The 15,351-nt window shown below is 41.7% G+C and overlaps 1 protein-coding gene and 13 non-coding genes across 14 annotated transcripts; all 14 read right to left on the bottom strand.

Moving 5' to 3' along the window:
• Positions 1-360: 360 nt before the first annotated feature.
• On the bottom strand, positions 361-433 carry trnak-cuu. The gene has a single exon. It is a non-coding gene; the product is annotated as a tRNA-Lys (tRNA).
• Positions 434-1,029: 596 nt separating this feature from the next.
• trnak-cuu lies at positions 1,030-1,102 on the bottom strand. Its single transcript has one exon. It is a non-coding gene; the product is annotated as a tRNA-Lys (tRNA).
• Positions 1,103-1,506: 404 nt separating this feature from the next.
• trnak-cuu lies at positions 1,507-1,579 on the bottom strand. Its single transcript has one exon. It is a non-coding gene; the product is annotated as a tRNA-Lys (tRNA).
• Positions 1,580-2,175: 596 nt separating this feature from the next.
• trnak-cuu lies at positions 2,176-2,248 on the bottom strand. The gene has a single exon. It is a non-coding gene; the product is annotated as a tRNA-Lys (tRNA).
• A 404-nt stretch (positions 2,249-2,652) lies between these two features.
• Positions 2,653-2,725, bottom strand: trnak-cuu. Its single transcript has one exon. It is a non-coding gene; the product is annotated as a tRNA-Lys (tRNA).
• A 395-nt stretch (positions 2,726-3,120) lies between these two features.
• On the bottom strand, positions 3,121-3,193 carry trnak-cuu. Its single transcript has one exon. It is a non-coding gene; the product is annotated as a tRNA-Lys (tRNA).
• Positions 3,194-3,623: 430 nt separating this feature from the next.
• On the bottom strand, positions 3,624-3,696 carry trnak-cuu. The gene has a single exon. It is a non-coding gene; the product is annotated as a tRNA-Lys (tRNA).
• Positions 3,697-4,211: 515 nt separating this feature from the next.
• On the bottom strand, positions 4,212-4,284 carry trnak-cuu. Its single transcript has one exon. It is a non-coding gene; the product is annotated as a tRNA-Lys (tRNA).
• A 236-nt stretch (positions 4,285-4,520) lies between these two features.
• On the bottom strand, positions 4,521-4,593 carry trnak-cuu. The gene has a single exon. It is a non-coding gene; the product is annotated as a tRNA-Lys (tRNA).
• Positions 4,594-4,988: 395 nt separating this feature from the next.
• trnak-cuu lies at positions 4,989-5,061 on the bottom strand. The gene has a single exon. It is a non-coding gene; the product is annotated as a tRNA-Lys (tRNA).
• Positions 5,062-5,456: 395 nt separating this feature from the next.
• trnak-cuu lies at positions 5,457-5,529 on the bottom strand. The gene has a single exon. It is a non-coding gene; the product is annotated as a tRNA-Lys (tRNA).
• A 395-nt stretch (positions 5,530-5,924) lies between these two features.
• trnak-cuu lies at positions 5,925-5,997 on the bottom strand. The gene has a single exon. It is a non-coding gene; the product is annotated as a tRNA-Lys (tRNA).
• A 514-nt stretch (positions 5,998-6,511) lies between these two features.
• Positions 6,512-6,584, bottom strand: trnak-cuu. Its single transcript has one exon. It is a non-coding gene; the product is annotated as a tRNA-Lys (tRNA).
• A 1,013-nt stretch (positions 6,585-7,597) lies between these two features.
• On the bottom strand, positions 7,598-12,389 carry LOC122762558 (protein kinase C zeta type-like; the record flags this gene model as incomplete). The annotated part of the gene is made up of 3 exons (XM_044017771.1): positions 11,947-12,389; positions 7,882-8,003; positions 7,598-7,687 (listed from the first exon to the last, which is right to left on the bottom strand). Coding segments are annotated over exons 1-3 (289 nt in total), but the record flags the coding sequence as incomplete, so codon positions are not given.
• Between the last annotated feature and the right edge of the window lie 2,962 nt (positions 12,390-15,351).

Here is a 15,351-nt window from a genome sequence, read left to right as displayed (position 1 = left end):
AAAAACTATCTGCAACTACTCTTTCAGCGTCATACAGTTGACCTGTCATGTTAGGTCGTGGTTAAAAACCTGTTAAACTCAAAATACACATCCCAGAAGTGCCTCAGACCATCTGAGGTCATCTCCAGCATAGGGAGCTGTAATAATCCTTCAATAAGCAAAGTCACTGCACAAGTCCGTGGAAACGCACCATAACTCACATGATCTGATGGTCTGCATATTTTCAGGTATTCAACATCCCAACATGGACGCATTGCCTGTTTACATTTGATTTGAAGTTCTAACTCTTCTTGGAGGAGGAGGCTTTTGGCCAAGAGACTCTTCTTGGAGAAGAAGTCTCTTGATTGCCCTAAAAGGCTCCGCCCAACGTGGGGCTCGAACCCACGACCCTGAGATTAAGAGTCTCATGCTCTACCGACTGAGCTAGCCGGGCTACAACACCAGAATTTAAGCAACATTTTTTGGAAAAAAAACTAACTGCAACTGCTCTTTCAGCGTCATACAGTTGACCTGTCATGTTAGGTCGTGGTTAAAAACCTGTTAAACTCAAAATACACATCCCACAAGTGCCTCAGACCATCTGAGGTCATCTCCAGCAGAGTGAGTTGTAATCATCCTTAAATAAGCAAAGTCACCGTGCAAGTCCATGGAAACGCACCATAACTCACATGATCTGATGGTCTGCATATTTTCAGGTATTCAACATCCCAACATGGACGCATTGCCTGTTTACATTTGATTTGAAGTTCTAACTCTTCTTCCCAGAAGTGCCTCAGACCATCTGAGGTCATCTCCAGCATAGGGAGCTGTAATAATCCTTCAATAAGCAAAGTCACCGCACAAGTCCGTGGAAACGCACCATAACTCACATGATCTGATGGTCTGCATATTTTCAGGTATTCAACATGCCAACATGGACACATTGCCTGTTTACATTTGATTTGAAGTTCTAACTCTTCTTGGAGGAGGAGTCTTTTGGCCAAGAGACTCTTCTTGGAGAAGAAGTCTCTTGATTGCCCTAAAAGGCTCCGCCCAACGTGGGGCTCGAACCCACGACCCTGAGATTAAGAGTCTCATGCTCTACCGACTGAGCTAGCCGGGCTACAACCCCAAATGTTAAGCAACATTTTTTGGAAAAAAAACTATCTGCAACTACTCTTTCAGCGTCATACAGTTGACCTGTCATGTTAGGTCGTGGTTAAAAACCTGTTAAACTCAAAATACACATCCCAGAAGTGCCAGAAGTGCCTCAGACCATCTGAGGTCATCTCCGGCAGAGTGAGCTGTAATCATCCTTCAATAAGCAAAGTCATCGCGCAAGTCCGTGGAAACGCACCATAGCTCAGCCGATCTGATGGTCTGCATATTTTCAGGTATTCAACATCCCAACATGGACGCATTACCTGTTTACATTTGATTTAAAGTTCTAACTCTTCTTGGAGGAGGAGTCTTTTGGCCAAGAGACTCTTCTTGGAGAAGAAGTCTCTTGATTGCCCTAAAAGGCTCCACCCAACGTGGGGCTCGAACCCACGACCCTGAGATTAAGAGTCTCATGCTCTACCAACTGAGCTAGCCGGGCTACAACCCCAGAATTTAAGCAACATTTTTTGGAAAAAAAACTATCTGCAACTACTCTTTCAGCGTCATACAGTTGACCTGTCATGTTAGGTCGTGGTTAAAAACCTGTTAAACTCAAAATACACATCCCAGAAGTGCCTCAGACCATCTGAGGTCATCTCAAGCAGAGTGAGCTGTAATCATCCTTAAATAAGCAAAGTCACCGTGCAAGTCCGGGGAAACGCACCATAACTCACATGATCTGATGGTCTGCATATTTTCAGGTATTCAACATCCCAACATGGACGCATTGCCTGTTTACATTTGATTTGAAGTTCTAACTCTTCTTCCCAGAAGTGCCTCAGACCATCTGAGGTCATCTCCAGCATAGGGAGCTGTAATAATCCTTCAATAAGCAAAGTCACCGCACAAGTCCGTGGAAACGCACCATAACTCACATGATCTGATGGTCTGCATATTTTCAGGTATTCAACATCCCAACATGGACGCATTACCTGTTTACATTTGATTTGAAGTTCTAACTCTTCTTGGAGGAGGAGTCTTTTGGCCAAGAGACTCTTCTTGGAGAAGAAGTCTCTTGATTGCCCTAAAAGGCTCCGCCCAACGTGGGGCTCGAACCCACGACCCTGAGATTAAGAGTCTCATGCTCTACCGACTGAGCTAGCCGGGCTACAACCCCAGAATTTAAGCAACATTTTTTGGAAAAAAAACTATCTGCAACTACTCTTTCAGCGTCATACAGTTGACCTGTCATGTTAGGTCGTGGTTAAAAACCTGTTAAACTCAAAATACACATCCCAGAAGTGCCAGAAGTGCCTCAGACCATCTGAGGTCATCTCCGGCAGAGTGAGCTGTAATCATCCTTCAATAAGCAAAGTCATCGCGCAAGTCCGTGGAAACGCACCATAGCTCAGACGATCTGATGGTCTGCATATTTTCAGGTATTCAACATCCCAACATGGACGCATTACCTGTTTACATTTTATTTGAAGTTCTAACTCTTCTTGGAGGAGGAGTCTTTTGGCCAAGAGACTCTTCTTGGAGAAGAAGTCTCTTGATTGCCCTAAAAGGCTCCGCCCAACGTGGGGCTCGAACCCACGACCCTGAGATTAAGAGTCTCATGCTCTACCGACTGAGCTAGCCGGGCTACAACACAAGAATTGAGGCAACAGTTTTCGGAAAAAAAACTATCTGCAACTGCTCTTTCAGCGTCATACAGTTGACCTGTCATGTTAGGTCGTGGTTAAAAACCTGTTAAACTCAAAATACACATCCCAGAAGTGCCTCAGACCATCTGAGGTCATCTCCAGCATAGGGAGCTGTAATAATCCTTCAATAAGCAAAGTCACCGCACAAGTCCGTGGAAACGCACCATAGCTCAGACGATCTGATGGTCTGCATATTTTCAGGTATTCAACATCCCAACATGGACGCATTACCTGTTTACATTTGATTTGAAGTTCTAACTCTTCTTGGAGGAGGAGTCTTTTGGCCAAGAGACTCTTCTTGGAGAAGAAGTCTCTTGATTGCCCTAAAAGGCTCCGCCCAACGTGGGCCTCGAACCCACGACCCTGAGATTAAGAGTCTCATGCTCTACCGACTGAGCTAGCCGGGCTACAACTCCAGAATTTAAGCAACATTTTTTGGAAAAAAAACTATCTGCAACTACTCTTTCAGCGTCATACAGTTGACCTGTCATGTTAGGTCGTGGTTAAAAACCTGTTAAACTCAAAATACACATCCCAGAAGTGCCTCAGACCATCTGAGGTCATCTCAAGCAGAGTGAGCTGTAATCATCCTTAAATAAGCAAAGTCACCGTGCAAGTCCGTGGAAACGCACCATAACTCACATGATCTGATGGTCTGCATATTTTCAGGTATTCAACATCCCAACATGGACGCATTGCCTGTTTACATTTGATTTGAAGTTCTAACTCTTCTTGGAGGAGGAGTCTTTTGGCCAAGAGACTCTTCTTGGAGAAGAAGTCTCTTGGAGAAGAAGAAGACTCTTGGAGAAGAAGTCTCTTGATTGCCCTAAAAGGCTCCGCCCAACGTGGGGATCGAAGCCACGACCCTGAGATTAAGAGTCTCATGCTCTACCGACTGAGCTAGCCGGGCTACAACCCCAGAATTTAAGCAACATTTTTTGGAAAAAAAACTATCTGCAACTACTCTTTCAGCGTCATACAGTTGACCTGTCATGTTAGGTCGTGGTTAAAAACCTGTTAAACTCAAAATACACATCCCAGAAGTGCCTCAGACCATCTGAGGTCATCTCCAACAGAGTGAGCTGTAATCATCCTTCAATAAGCAAAGTCATCGCGCAAGTCCGTGGAAACGCACCATAGCTCAGACGATCTGATGGTCTGCATATTTTCAGGTATTCAACATCCCAACTTGGAGCCTCACATTCAACATCCCAACTTGGAGAAGAAGTCTCTTGGAGAAGAAGAAGTCACGCACCATAGCTCAGACGATCTGATGGTCTGCATATTTTCAGGTATTCAACATCCCAACATGGACGCATTACCTGTTTACATTTGATTTAAAGTTCTAACTCTTCTTGGAGGAGGAGTCTTTTGGCCAAGAGACTCTTCTTGGAGAAGAAGTCTCTTGATTGCCCTAAAAGGCTCCACCCAACGTGGGGCTCGAACCCACGACCCTGAGATTAAGAGTCTCATGCTCTACCAACTGAGCTAGCCGGGCTACAACCCCAGAATTTAAGCAACATTTTTTGGAAAAAAAACTATCTGCAACTACTCTTTCAGCGTCATACAGTTGACCTGTCATGTTAGGTCGTGGTTAGGAGTCTAGGAGTCTTTTGGCCAAGAGACTCTTCTTGGAGAAGAAGTCTCTTGGAGAAGAAGACTCTTGGAGAAGAAGACTCTTGGAGAAGAAGACTCTTCTTGGAGAAGAAGTCTCTTGATTGCCCTAAAAGGCTCCGCCCAACGTGGGGCTCGAACCCACGACCCTGAGATTAAGAGTCTCATGCTCTACCGACTGAGCTAGCCGGGCTACAACCCCAGAATTTAAGCAACATTTTTTGGAAAAAAAACTATCTGCAACTACTCTTTCAGCGTCATACAGTTGACCTGTCATGTTAGGTCGTGGTTAAAAACCTGTTAAACTCAAAATACACATCCCAGAAGTGCCTCAGACCATCTGAGGTCATCTCCAGCAGAGTGAGCTGTAATCATCCTTCAATAAGCAAAGTCATCGCGCAAGTCCGTGGAAACGCACCATAGCTCAGACGATGTGATGGTCTGCATATTTTCAGGTATTCAACATCCCAACATGGACGCATTACCTGTTTACATTTGATTTGAAGTTCTAACTCTTCTTGGAGGAGGAGTCTTTTGGCCAAGAGACTCTTCTTGGAGAAGAAGTCTCTTGATTGCCCTAAAAGGCTCCGCCCAACGTGGGGCTCGAACCCACGACCCTGAGATTAAGAGTCTCATGCTCTACCGACTGAGCTAGCCGGGCTACAACAAAAGAATTGAGGCAACAGTTTTCGGAAAAAAAACTATCTGCAACTGCTCTTTCAGCGTCATACAGTTGACCTGTCATGTTAGGTCGTGGTTAAAAACCTGTTAAACTCAAAATACACATCCCAGAAGTGCCTCAGACCATCTGAGGTCATCTCCAGCATAGGGAGCTGTAATCATCCTTCAATAAGCAAAGTCACCGTGCAAGTCCGTGGAAACGCACCATAGCTCAGACGATCTGATGGTCTGCATATTTTCAGGTATTCAACATCCCAACATGGACGCATTACCTGTTTACATTTGATTTGAAGTTCTAACTCTTCTTGGAGGAGGAGTCTTTTGGCCAAGAGACTCTTCTTGGAGAAGAAGTCTCTTGATTGCCCTAAAAGGCTCCGCCCAACGTGGGGCTCGAACCCACGACCCTGAGATTAAGAGTCTCATGCTCTACCGACTGAGCTAGCCGGGCTACAACCCCAGATTTTAAGCAACATTTTTTGGAAAAAAAACTATCTGCAACTACTCTTTCAGCGTCATACAGTTGACCTGTCATGTTAGGTCGTGGTTAAAAACCTGTTAAACTCAAAATACACATCCCAGAAGTGCCTCAGACCATCTGAGGTCATCTCAAGCAGAGTGAGCTGTAATCATCCTTAAATAAGCAAAGTCACCGTGCAAGTCCGTGGAAACGCACCATAACTCACATGATCTGATGGTCTGCATATTTTCAGGTATTCAACATCCCAACATGGACGCATTGCCTGTTTACATTTGATTTGAAGTTCTAACTCTTCTTGGAGGAGGAGTCTTTTGGCCAAGAGACTCTTCTTGGAGAAGAAGTCTCTTGATTGCCCTAAAAGGCTCCGCCCAACGTGGGGCTCGAACCCACGACCCTGAGATTAAGAGTCTCATGCTCTACCGACTGAGCTAGCCGGGCTACAACCCCAGAATTTAAGCAACATTTTTTGGAAAAAAACTATCTGCAACTACTCTTTCAGCGTCATACAGTTGACCTGTCATGTTAGGTCGTGGTTAAAAACCTGTTAAACTCAAAATACACATCCCAGAAGTGCCTCAGACCATCTGAGGTCATCTCCAACAGAGTGAGCTGTAATCATCCTTCAATAAGCAAAGTCATCGCGCAAGTCCGTGGAAACGCACCATAGCTCAGACGATCTGATGGTCTGCATATTTTCAGGTATTCAACATCCCAACATGGAGCCTCACATTCAACATCCCAACTTGGAGAAGAAGTCTCTTGGAGAAGAAGAAGTCACGCACCATAGCTCAGACGATCTGATGGTCTGCATATTTTCAGGTATTCAACATCCCAACATGGATGCATTGCCTGTTTAGATTTGATTTGAAGTTCTAACTCTTCTTGGAGGAGGAGTCTTTTGGCCAAGAGACTCTTCTTGGAGAAGAAGTCTCTTGATTGCCCTAAAAGGCTCCGCCCAACGTGGGGCTCGAACCCACGACCCTGAGATTAAGAGTCTCATGCTCTACCGACTGAGCTAGCCGGGCTACAACCCCCGATTTTAAGCAACATTTTTTGGAAAAAAAACTATCTGCAACTACTCTTTCAACGTCATACAGTTGACCTGTCATGTTAGGTCGTGGTTAAAAACCTGTTAAACTCAAAATACACATCCCAGAAGTGCCTCAGACCATCTGAGGTCATCTCCAGCAGAGTGAGCTGTAATCATCCTTAAATAAGCAAAGTCACCGTGCAAGTCCGTGGAAACGCACCATAACTCACATGATCTGATGGTCTGCATATTTTCAGGTATTCAACATCCCAACATGGACGCATTGCCTGTTTACATTTGATTTGAAGTTCTAACTCTTCTTGGAGGAGGAGTCTTTTGGCCAAGAGACTCTTCTTGGAGAAGAAGTCTCTTAGATTCATAGATTGCCCTAAAAGGCTCCGCCCAACGTGGGGCTCGAACCAACAACACTGGGATTAAGAGTCTCATGCTTTCAGATTCATACAGTTGACCTATCATGTCAGGTAATGGTTGAAAACCTGTTAAACTCAAAATACACATCCCAGAAGTGCCTCAGACCATCTGAGGTCATTTCCAGCATAGGGAGCTGTAATCATCCTTCAATATGCAAAGTCACTGCCCAAGTCCGTGGAAACGCAGCATAGCTCAGACGATCTGATGGTCTGCATATTTTCAGGTATTCAACATCCCAACATGGACGCATTGCCTGTTTACATTTGATTTGAAGTTCTAACTCTTCTTGGAGGAGGGGTCTTTTTACCAAGAGACTCTTCTTGGAGAAGAAGTCTCTTAGATTCATAGATTGCCCTAAAAGGCTCCACCCAACGTGGGGCTCGAACCAACAACCCTGGGATTAAGAGTCTCATGCTTTCAGATTCATACAGTTGACCTATCATGTCAGGTAATGGTTGAAAACCTGTTAAACTCAAACTACACAGCCTCGAAGAGCCTCAGACCATCTCCAGCAGAGGGAGCTTTATCTCCTGCATCTTTAAGGTTGTAGGTGGATTTGAGGAGGTCATAACTCACCGTGCAGCAGCAGTCCAGACTTCTTGGTCCGAGGGTAAATACGAAACGCTTCCTCCAGCTCCATCTGAGACGAGATGGTGCAAGGGTCCCCTGAACACATACACACACAAATTCATGCATTACAACAAATATATGATGAGCATGTTTACATCTGCAGTGATTCGTCATACTGTTGTAAGTAAGTGATGAATTTAGACTGTCCATCATTTAAAGTAAAAAGAGACACAGCAGGTTGTCTCAGGACGGGGCTGGACCTGCTGCAGACAGATGTACAGCACACACACCTTCATCATCGATCCACTTGAGTGTGATGGGCTGCTGCTTGGCAACACTGCACATCGTTCTCACCTCCTCGCACAACTCCACAAAGGTTACCGTGGGAGCCAAGTCTGTGATTAACATGTCCCTGAATGCACAGAGGGAGAGAGAGAATGTCAAGACTGATTTACTTTGTCTTTGTGGAGCAGAGTTCGAGAGGTCAAGTCACCAAAAACTAAATGAAAAACGTACTCATGTTTATGAGTGAAACGGCTCATTTTTTTATTTTAGACTTAGTTCAGATTGGCCGAATGAGGTACTGATATATTATCGATACTGACTTTGCTGCAGAACAAGCCACCTTCTCTGTCACTAACATGGCTGCTTCACCATGAGACACACTCCCACACAACTCCCCTCACCAAAGTCCATAGAGAAAATCAGCGTTTTAAGCTCACAGGGACACAGGAGCTCCAGCTCTACTGCTGCCTGGTTTAGTAAGTTTGTGTCACTTAGGTAAAAAGTAAATCTAGTTTTCAAGCACCCAAGTCACAAGATACCATATTTAAACTTAGTGATAAAAGCAGCAGTGGGTTAACCCTGTGTGTGCTGTGTGATGTAAAATTGCTGATTTACTCCATGGACATTGGTAGGCAGACTTTAGCCTCCTGAGCTCTATGTTCTCTTTTACGTCCACACTTATAAACACAATTAACACAGTGTTAAGTTCAGGTCTAAGTGCACCAGAATGGGACCTGGATGGTTTTTGGACACAATAAAGTATATTGACGCTCGCTGTCTTGCACTTGATAAACTTATGAGTCGAGGACAGTACTAACTGATCTCCATTTTCATAATAGATTAATCCAAATAAAGTCTTTAGCATTAAATACTGTGTGTTAAAGACAGATACTGTTTTTAAAATCTCACCATTAGTGAAAACAGAAGTGAAACAGAAAACACATTTCATATCAGTGCTGGCCTTCAATTTTTCTTATTGCTTCAGAAAAGGGTGTGTGTGTGTGTGTTGAGCTTGAACATCAACCATCACTGCTCTGCTGCACGTGTGTGCGTGTGTGTGTGAGACAGGTTTCTGGGCGTGTGTGGCCAACAGTTTGCTGGACTCTGATAAGGTGGAGCAGAGACAGCTTGCTTCCCAGCAGGCATTGCTCCAAACACTCAATTCCCACACGAATAAATGTCACATGTCGATATAAATAAGTCAGTATTACCTCATAGTTAATCCAGTATTTGTCATGTAATCAAATGAGTCATAGTCACGATAATTCAGATATCTTGAACGTGTATATTGATGACTTTGTATTACTTACTTTTCTTCACATTTGACAGTGAGATATGACGTAAAACATGAAGATATGACAGAACGTCTCCTCCTCCAAGGGTTAGAGGCAGCACTCGAACCCTTGCTCTGTTTGCCGAGTGTTTATTCAGAAAAGTGCTCGGCACACTTCATGTACAAGTGCACGAACCTGAGGATCAGCACGTTGATCTTTGATCCCTCTAATCAAGTGTTTCCGCCGCCGCCGCCGCTCACCTCCTGCATACCAAACTGCACAATTCACTGTGTATGTGGTTCTTCTAGTATGACGGAAACTGAAGAAAAAAAACACGTCAAAGTCGGAATATTATGAGAATAAAGTCAAAATTATTATTCCAGCTAAATCTCAGATGATCAGCTGCAAACCTGTGTCAAGAAGGAACGCGGAGCATTCGGAAATTAGATTTATCTTTATCATTAGAATCAGGACTTTTGTGAAAGAAACAGAGTCTGTTTCAGAGAAAGAATCACACACTGCTATTTATTAACACACTGACAAAAAACATCTAATATTACAACTTTATTCTTGTAATATTGTGACTTTTTTCCTGAAATATTATGACTTTTTCAATATCACAACTTTATTCTCGAATATTTTTCTCTCTCTTCAGTTTGGCTCTTATACTCCCGTCGTACTTTAGAGATCACACCGTGTTACTTGTTTGTTTTTTACAGATAATAACAACATTTTTTACTGACAACCTTATTCTGAGAAACTCCATTTGTGTGTTTTAATTTGCAGTTTAATGTTTGTGTGTGAAATAAACCCAGCCATTAGTCTGTTCCCCACAGAAGCCCTGAGGGTGAGCAGCTCTGTCAAAGGCTGTTAAAGCTGAATGATGCTGTCTCAGACATGATGATGATGATGATGATGATGGATGATTGTGGCAGCCTCTGATATTGATATTTAGCCACAAACACACTGATTTGTGAACACAGCGCTGGTAGACTACACTAGGTAAAACAGATTTTAACCACTTAATAAAAGCCTCACCTTCAGTTTAAATGTACTCTAATACAAGAATATGTTTGCAGCTTTACCTCACCTTAAGACAGACAAGTTTGTTTATTCACTTTCCCGTACCAAAGCCCAAAAAAAATGAGTTCACACTCGGGGTGTAACAATTATTCTATAGGTCAATTATTACTCGATTACTAGAAGAATCTCAACTATTTCGATACATGATTCATTTCCAATAATTTAAAAAAGGTTTCTGTTTTTTCAGGTTCTTAAATGAAGCGTGAACATTTTTCTGGTTTCTTCACAACAAATAAATCATTCAAACTGAATATGTTTTGTTCTCAGCATTTGAGAACATCATAATCTCCAAGTTGGGAACTCACCAATCAACATGTTTCAACATTGTCTTTCGTCCTTAACGTGTTGATTTAAATATCGATATTTGAACCCGACGTATGGATTATCGTATTGCACAAGGAAGGGTGACGATATGTCACCGAATCCACCTTTTGACCGAGCCCTGATAATAATTCTATGTACTTCAGGCGAGGGACTTGCACTACAGAGGCCGCCATCTTGCACCACATGTTTTTCTACAGCAGCAGTAAAGACACGTAAACATGTTGGCTTTGATATTTTTAGTCAGTTGAACCTTTTTCTGACCTGTTGTAAATGATGAGATGCCAAGTGAAAGCCTGCCTCACTGAACTGTGGACCTTGTAACTGTTAATCCATCTTAAAATAAATGCCGAAAGGAATTTCCCGACATAAGTCATCACTGATGCATTTCTGTTGTGCTAGATCACATGAGTGGCCATTATGTGTTTCTATGGGTGGTACTTGGTATTCTGAGCTGAGGAAGATCCACACCTCAGTGGCGTGGCATCGGCCGATTCTCAAATCTCGAGGTTTTACAAGGGGAGTTAAGTTTTGCAACTGGAAGACAATGTTCTTGTTGATATCTAGTCTATGGTAGGGAGCCCAGCCAACAACTGATTTTATAGTTGTCAATAAAACTTGTGCAGCAAAGTATTTGAAGTTAAAGTGAAGAGAAAGAGAAATTATGCACAAATACAACGCGGACTCCAAAAATGATGCGTTGCCATTGAATTTTCTGCAAACCACAAGTCAATAAAATCTATTCCCTTGTTATAATTAAGGCTGCATCATCAATCAATGACTCTTTCTAAATATTAAAAACAAGCTCAGTCAATCACTCAATCAGTCGTACACATACTAGTGTTTATTCTTTTATGTTTGTGTCAACAAATCAACACGTAGAGCGTTAGCATTGACTAGCGTTGCTAACAATGGCTAGCCCGAGATACAATTTCATGTCAACTGGAACGCGATGAACTCAGGTGTTGACGTGACTCCCAGCTCCAATGTCTGATTTCCGATGTAAATGGAACGCAGCATTACTAAACCTGTAACCTTTGCTACTGTGACAAAATGACTGCCATGGAAAAAGGGACTATACTATTGTTATTGTTATTATTATTATTTTTGTTATTACTATTATTGTTATTATTATTGTTATTACTATTATTGTTATTATTATTGTTATTACTATTATTATTATTGTTATTAAACCACTACAGTCAGGCTCCAAAATCATTTACTGTGAGTGTCGCCACCACCTCACCAGGAAAGGTCAGACTCGCTCCACAGGTGTTTCGTCTTATCCTCATTAGCAGCCAGCTAACACACCTGTGTGTGTGTGTGTGTGTGTGTGAGTGAGTGAGTGAATGAGTGAGTGACCACTCATTCACCACACAGTAGTGAACTCACCCACAGTAGTGCGCTTTAATTTTCACCCGACCCGCGTCCAGGTCCATTATGGATCCGTTCGATTCCAGCCTATACATAATAGCACGGTTCTGCTTTGCCTCCTCTTCACTTATAGCGCCACACGCTGACTGGACTGGACGGAACCGGACTGGACTGGACCGGCCTGAAAACTCGCACTTTTACACGCGGTGACGAATACAAATAAAAGTTTAAACAACTCGAACCGGAGTCACGGTTTGGTCCGAAGTAAAACAATAAAAACTTCGGTCGAGCTACTTGTAAAGTTTCCTTCGTTTAGACAACATTGTTGGACGCTCTGCTGGCGGAGGAGTCGTCAAAGTGCTTTGAGAAACTCATACCATTTCCTGTTGAGCCTTTCAAAATAAAACAAGTGGCGTGCTGCCTTCAGAGTAGTGCTTTTATATTTGAAGTCGTACCTGTTAACCCTTGAATCTGTGACTGTGGGTAACTTAGTAGAAGTCTCTCATGACTCACTATGGTTACCGTAATCCTAATAACTCACCTGACTCTCTGTTTATAACGGGCTCGTCTGCCGCGCTGATAACTAGTGACGTCACTACTAACGCAATCTGACATTTGATTAATGGTATTTTCCTCTGGTCATACATTAAATTATTATTATCATTATCATTATCATTATTACTATTAGTATTATTATTATTATTATCATTATTATTATTATTGTTATTGTTATTGTTATTATTATTATTATTATTATTATTAATAATAATAATAACAATTATTATTATTATTATTATAATAAAAAAATTATCATTTAAAGGAGTAGTCCAAAAAAAAATGTTTGACAGTGTGGCTGTGACTTCCAGTCTGGAACCTGTCACTCACTGTTGTTAATCTAACACAGAGGTGTCAAACTGGGGGCCACTACTTAATAATATGTTCTAATGAAAACATGAACCACGACCTCCTCTCCACAGCTGCAAGAGAATGTAATACTACATATATTTGCAATTAATCTATTTTATATTATAGTAATAATAGGACATTTGGTTGTAATTATTACATTATTAACATTAGATTACACATATAAGATTGTTTGCTGTTTTTAATCGTGGTTGTCAACATTATTATTTATTTTGTTTTGGATTTATTTCTCTGTTTTGATTTATTTTTGCATTATCATTGTGAAGTATGCATCTTTCTGTATCAAAACAAGCACTTTTACTTTGACATCTTGTGAATTATCATTGTCAAACAAATGGTTCAGTACAACAGGTAATCATTTTGTCATTTTGGACATTTTCTATGGAGTTATTAAGGTTAAATATAAGGGACAATAATACAACTGATATTACTGTTTTAAAGGGTGATTTTATGTTGTTTTGAATAAAAATGTTAGTGAAAATGTTTGTACGTGTGCTATAAATGTAGCACATAATATCATAACAGTGCCCTCGAGGTCAACTTAAACACAGAATAAATACATTTCATGTATACAGGTGGTTCACCATACCTAATACAGATTTAAAGCGCCACCTGTTGGTTAAAGAGTAAACACATGCATTTACTCAGACATTACCTGTTAGAACTAAAGTTTTGGTTTGTTGTTTAAGGGGTATTTCATGGTTGTAGCACTGCAGTTGTATGAGGTTAGGACACATTTCAGTGGCTCAACAGCTCGTGTGTGTGCCTCGATATAAAACCATCGCTTTTCTCTAAAGGTTTTTGTGAAAAGTTTACACTAAGTTCACTTAATGTATATACTGTATAGTCTGTTCCAGTTATATAATCTTAATAATCAATATCTTCTTGGTTGTGCATTGTTTAAAATGCATGTTATATATAGCATATTTATTAGCTTTACCTTGACTTTGTCGCTGTAACAATGTTTTCTCCTTTGTGGGACGAATAAAGGATTATCTTATGTTATTTGGTGAGCCTGTATATATATACTATATATATGTATATATACATATACATATATGCATATATAGTGCATGTTAGACTGAGCCACTAGAGGTCAGGAGAGCACAGTTATGAAGTGGTCCAGTGCTTTTCACCTTGCTAATGGAGAGCACAGTTATGAAGTGGTCCAGTGCTTTTCACCTTGCTAATGAATCTCACAGACTTCACATGAAGTTCTGTCCCAGAACATTTAAATAAATAAGTCAAATGTTTTTGGTCGTTGGACTTCTTTCACTGCAGTTTCCATTTACACAGAACTAAACTTGACTCAACTGAAGTTGTCAAACTGGTCCCACTTGTCCCACAGACAGCAATGACAGCGTGTCCGTCACGGGGCCATGTCTCAGCCATGAATACAAGACAAAAAGCTTGACTGTGTCCATGTGTATGCACAATGCTGCTACTATTCCTGCAAATATCTTTTTGGCGGCTCCCATGGTTGCTGCAGTAACCAGCATAGAGATCACAGGAAAGGTGGAGGGCGGCGTCCGTCTGGGCAGATGCCTGTTAGTGTGTTTTTAACTGTAATTCCTGCTAAAATTCATCGGCTCGCCCTTAAAAACAGACAAACAGAAAAAAAAATTGCACGTCCTGATGTGCATTTGGTGAGGATATGACACGGCCTTCACCAGTCTGTGCTCAGACTTTATTATGGTGAATAAATCTGTCAGTAAATGCAAATGAAGTCAAATGTCTGACGGAATAAGACTGAAAACAATCTTATAACTATAGGCACTGTTTTTTACAGTTAACAGTTAATATTGCATTTTAATGAGTCAAAGTTACAGTTGTTATTTGATATTTGGACTCAATATAGTTTATTATGGCAACGTTCTTGTTGCCATAATAAAAACTTGTTTAGTCAATGTTTCTTAAACCAGCACCTAATGTGGGACATAGAAAAGAGGTGGTGACGAAATCTGCCACAGATTATTACATTACATGTCATTTAGCAGACGCTTTTATCCAAAGCGACTTACAATAAGTGCATTTAAACATTTGAGTACAAACAAGAGCTAGAAATAAGTAAGAGCTTCAAGTAAGCCAATATTTAAAGTGCTAGTCTTAAGTGCCATGTATAAGCAAGTGATTTTTTTTGTTTTTGTCGTCGTCTTAGTCGAGGTAGAGTCGGACGAAATGTGCTTTTAGTCGGCGGCAGAAGATGTGGAGGCTTTCAGCTGTCCAGATGTCGATGGGGAGCTCGTTCCACCATTTGGGAGCGAGGACAGTGAACAGTCTCGAGTTCTGTGAACGCCTCTGTGATCCTCTCAGTGAGGGGGCAGCAAGCCGGTTTGCCGATACAGAGTGGAGAGGGCGGGGTGGGGTGTAGGTTTTGATCATGTCCTGGATCTAGGCTGGACCGGATCCGTTTGTAGCATGGAATGTAAGCACTAGAGTCTTGAAGCGGATGCGAGCAGCTACAGGAAGCCAGTGAAGGGAGCGGAGGAGCGGTGTAGT

This window comes from Solea senegalensis, unplaced genomic scaffold, assembly GCF_019176455.1.
Source record: "Solea senegalensis isolate Sse05_10M unplaced genomic scaffold, IFAPA_SoseM_1 scf7180000015799, whole genome shotgun sequence".
NCBI classification, from domain to species: Eukaryota; Metazoa; Chordata; class Actinopteri; order Pleuronectiformes; family Soleidae; genus Solea; species Solea senegalensis.
This window is presented reverse-complemented; position numbering and strand designations above follow the sequence as displayed.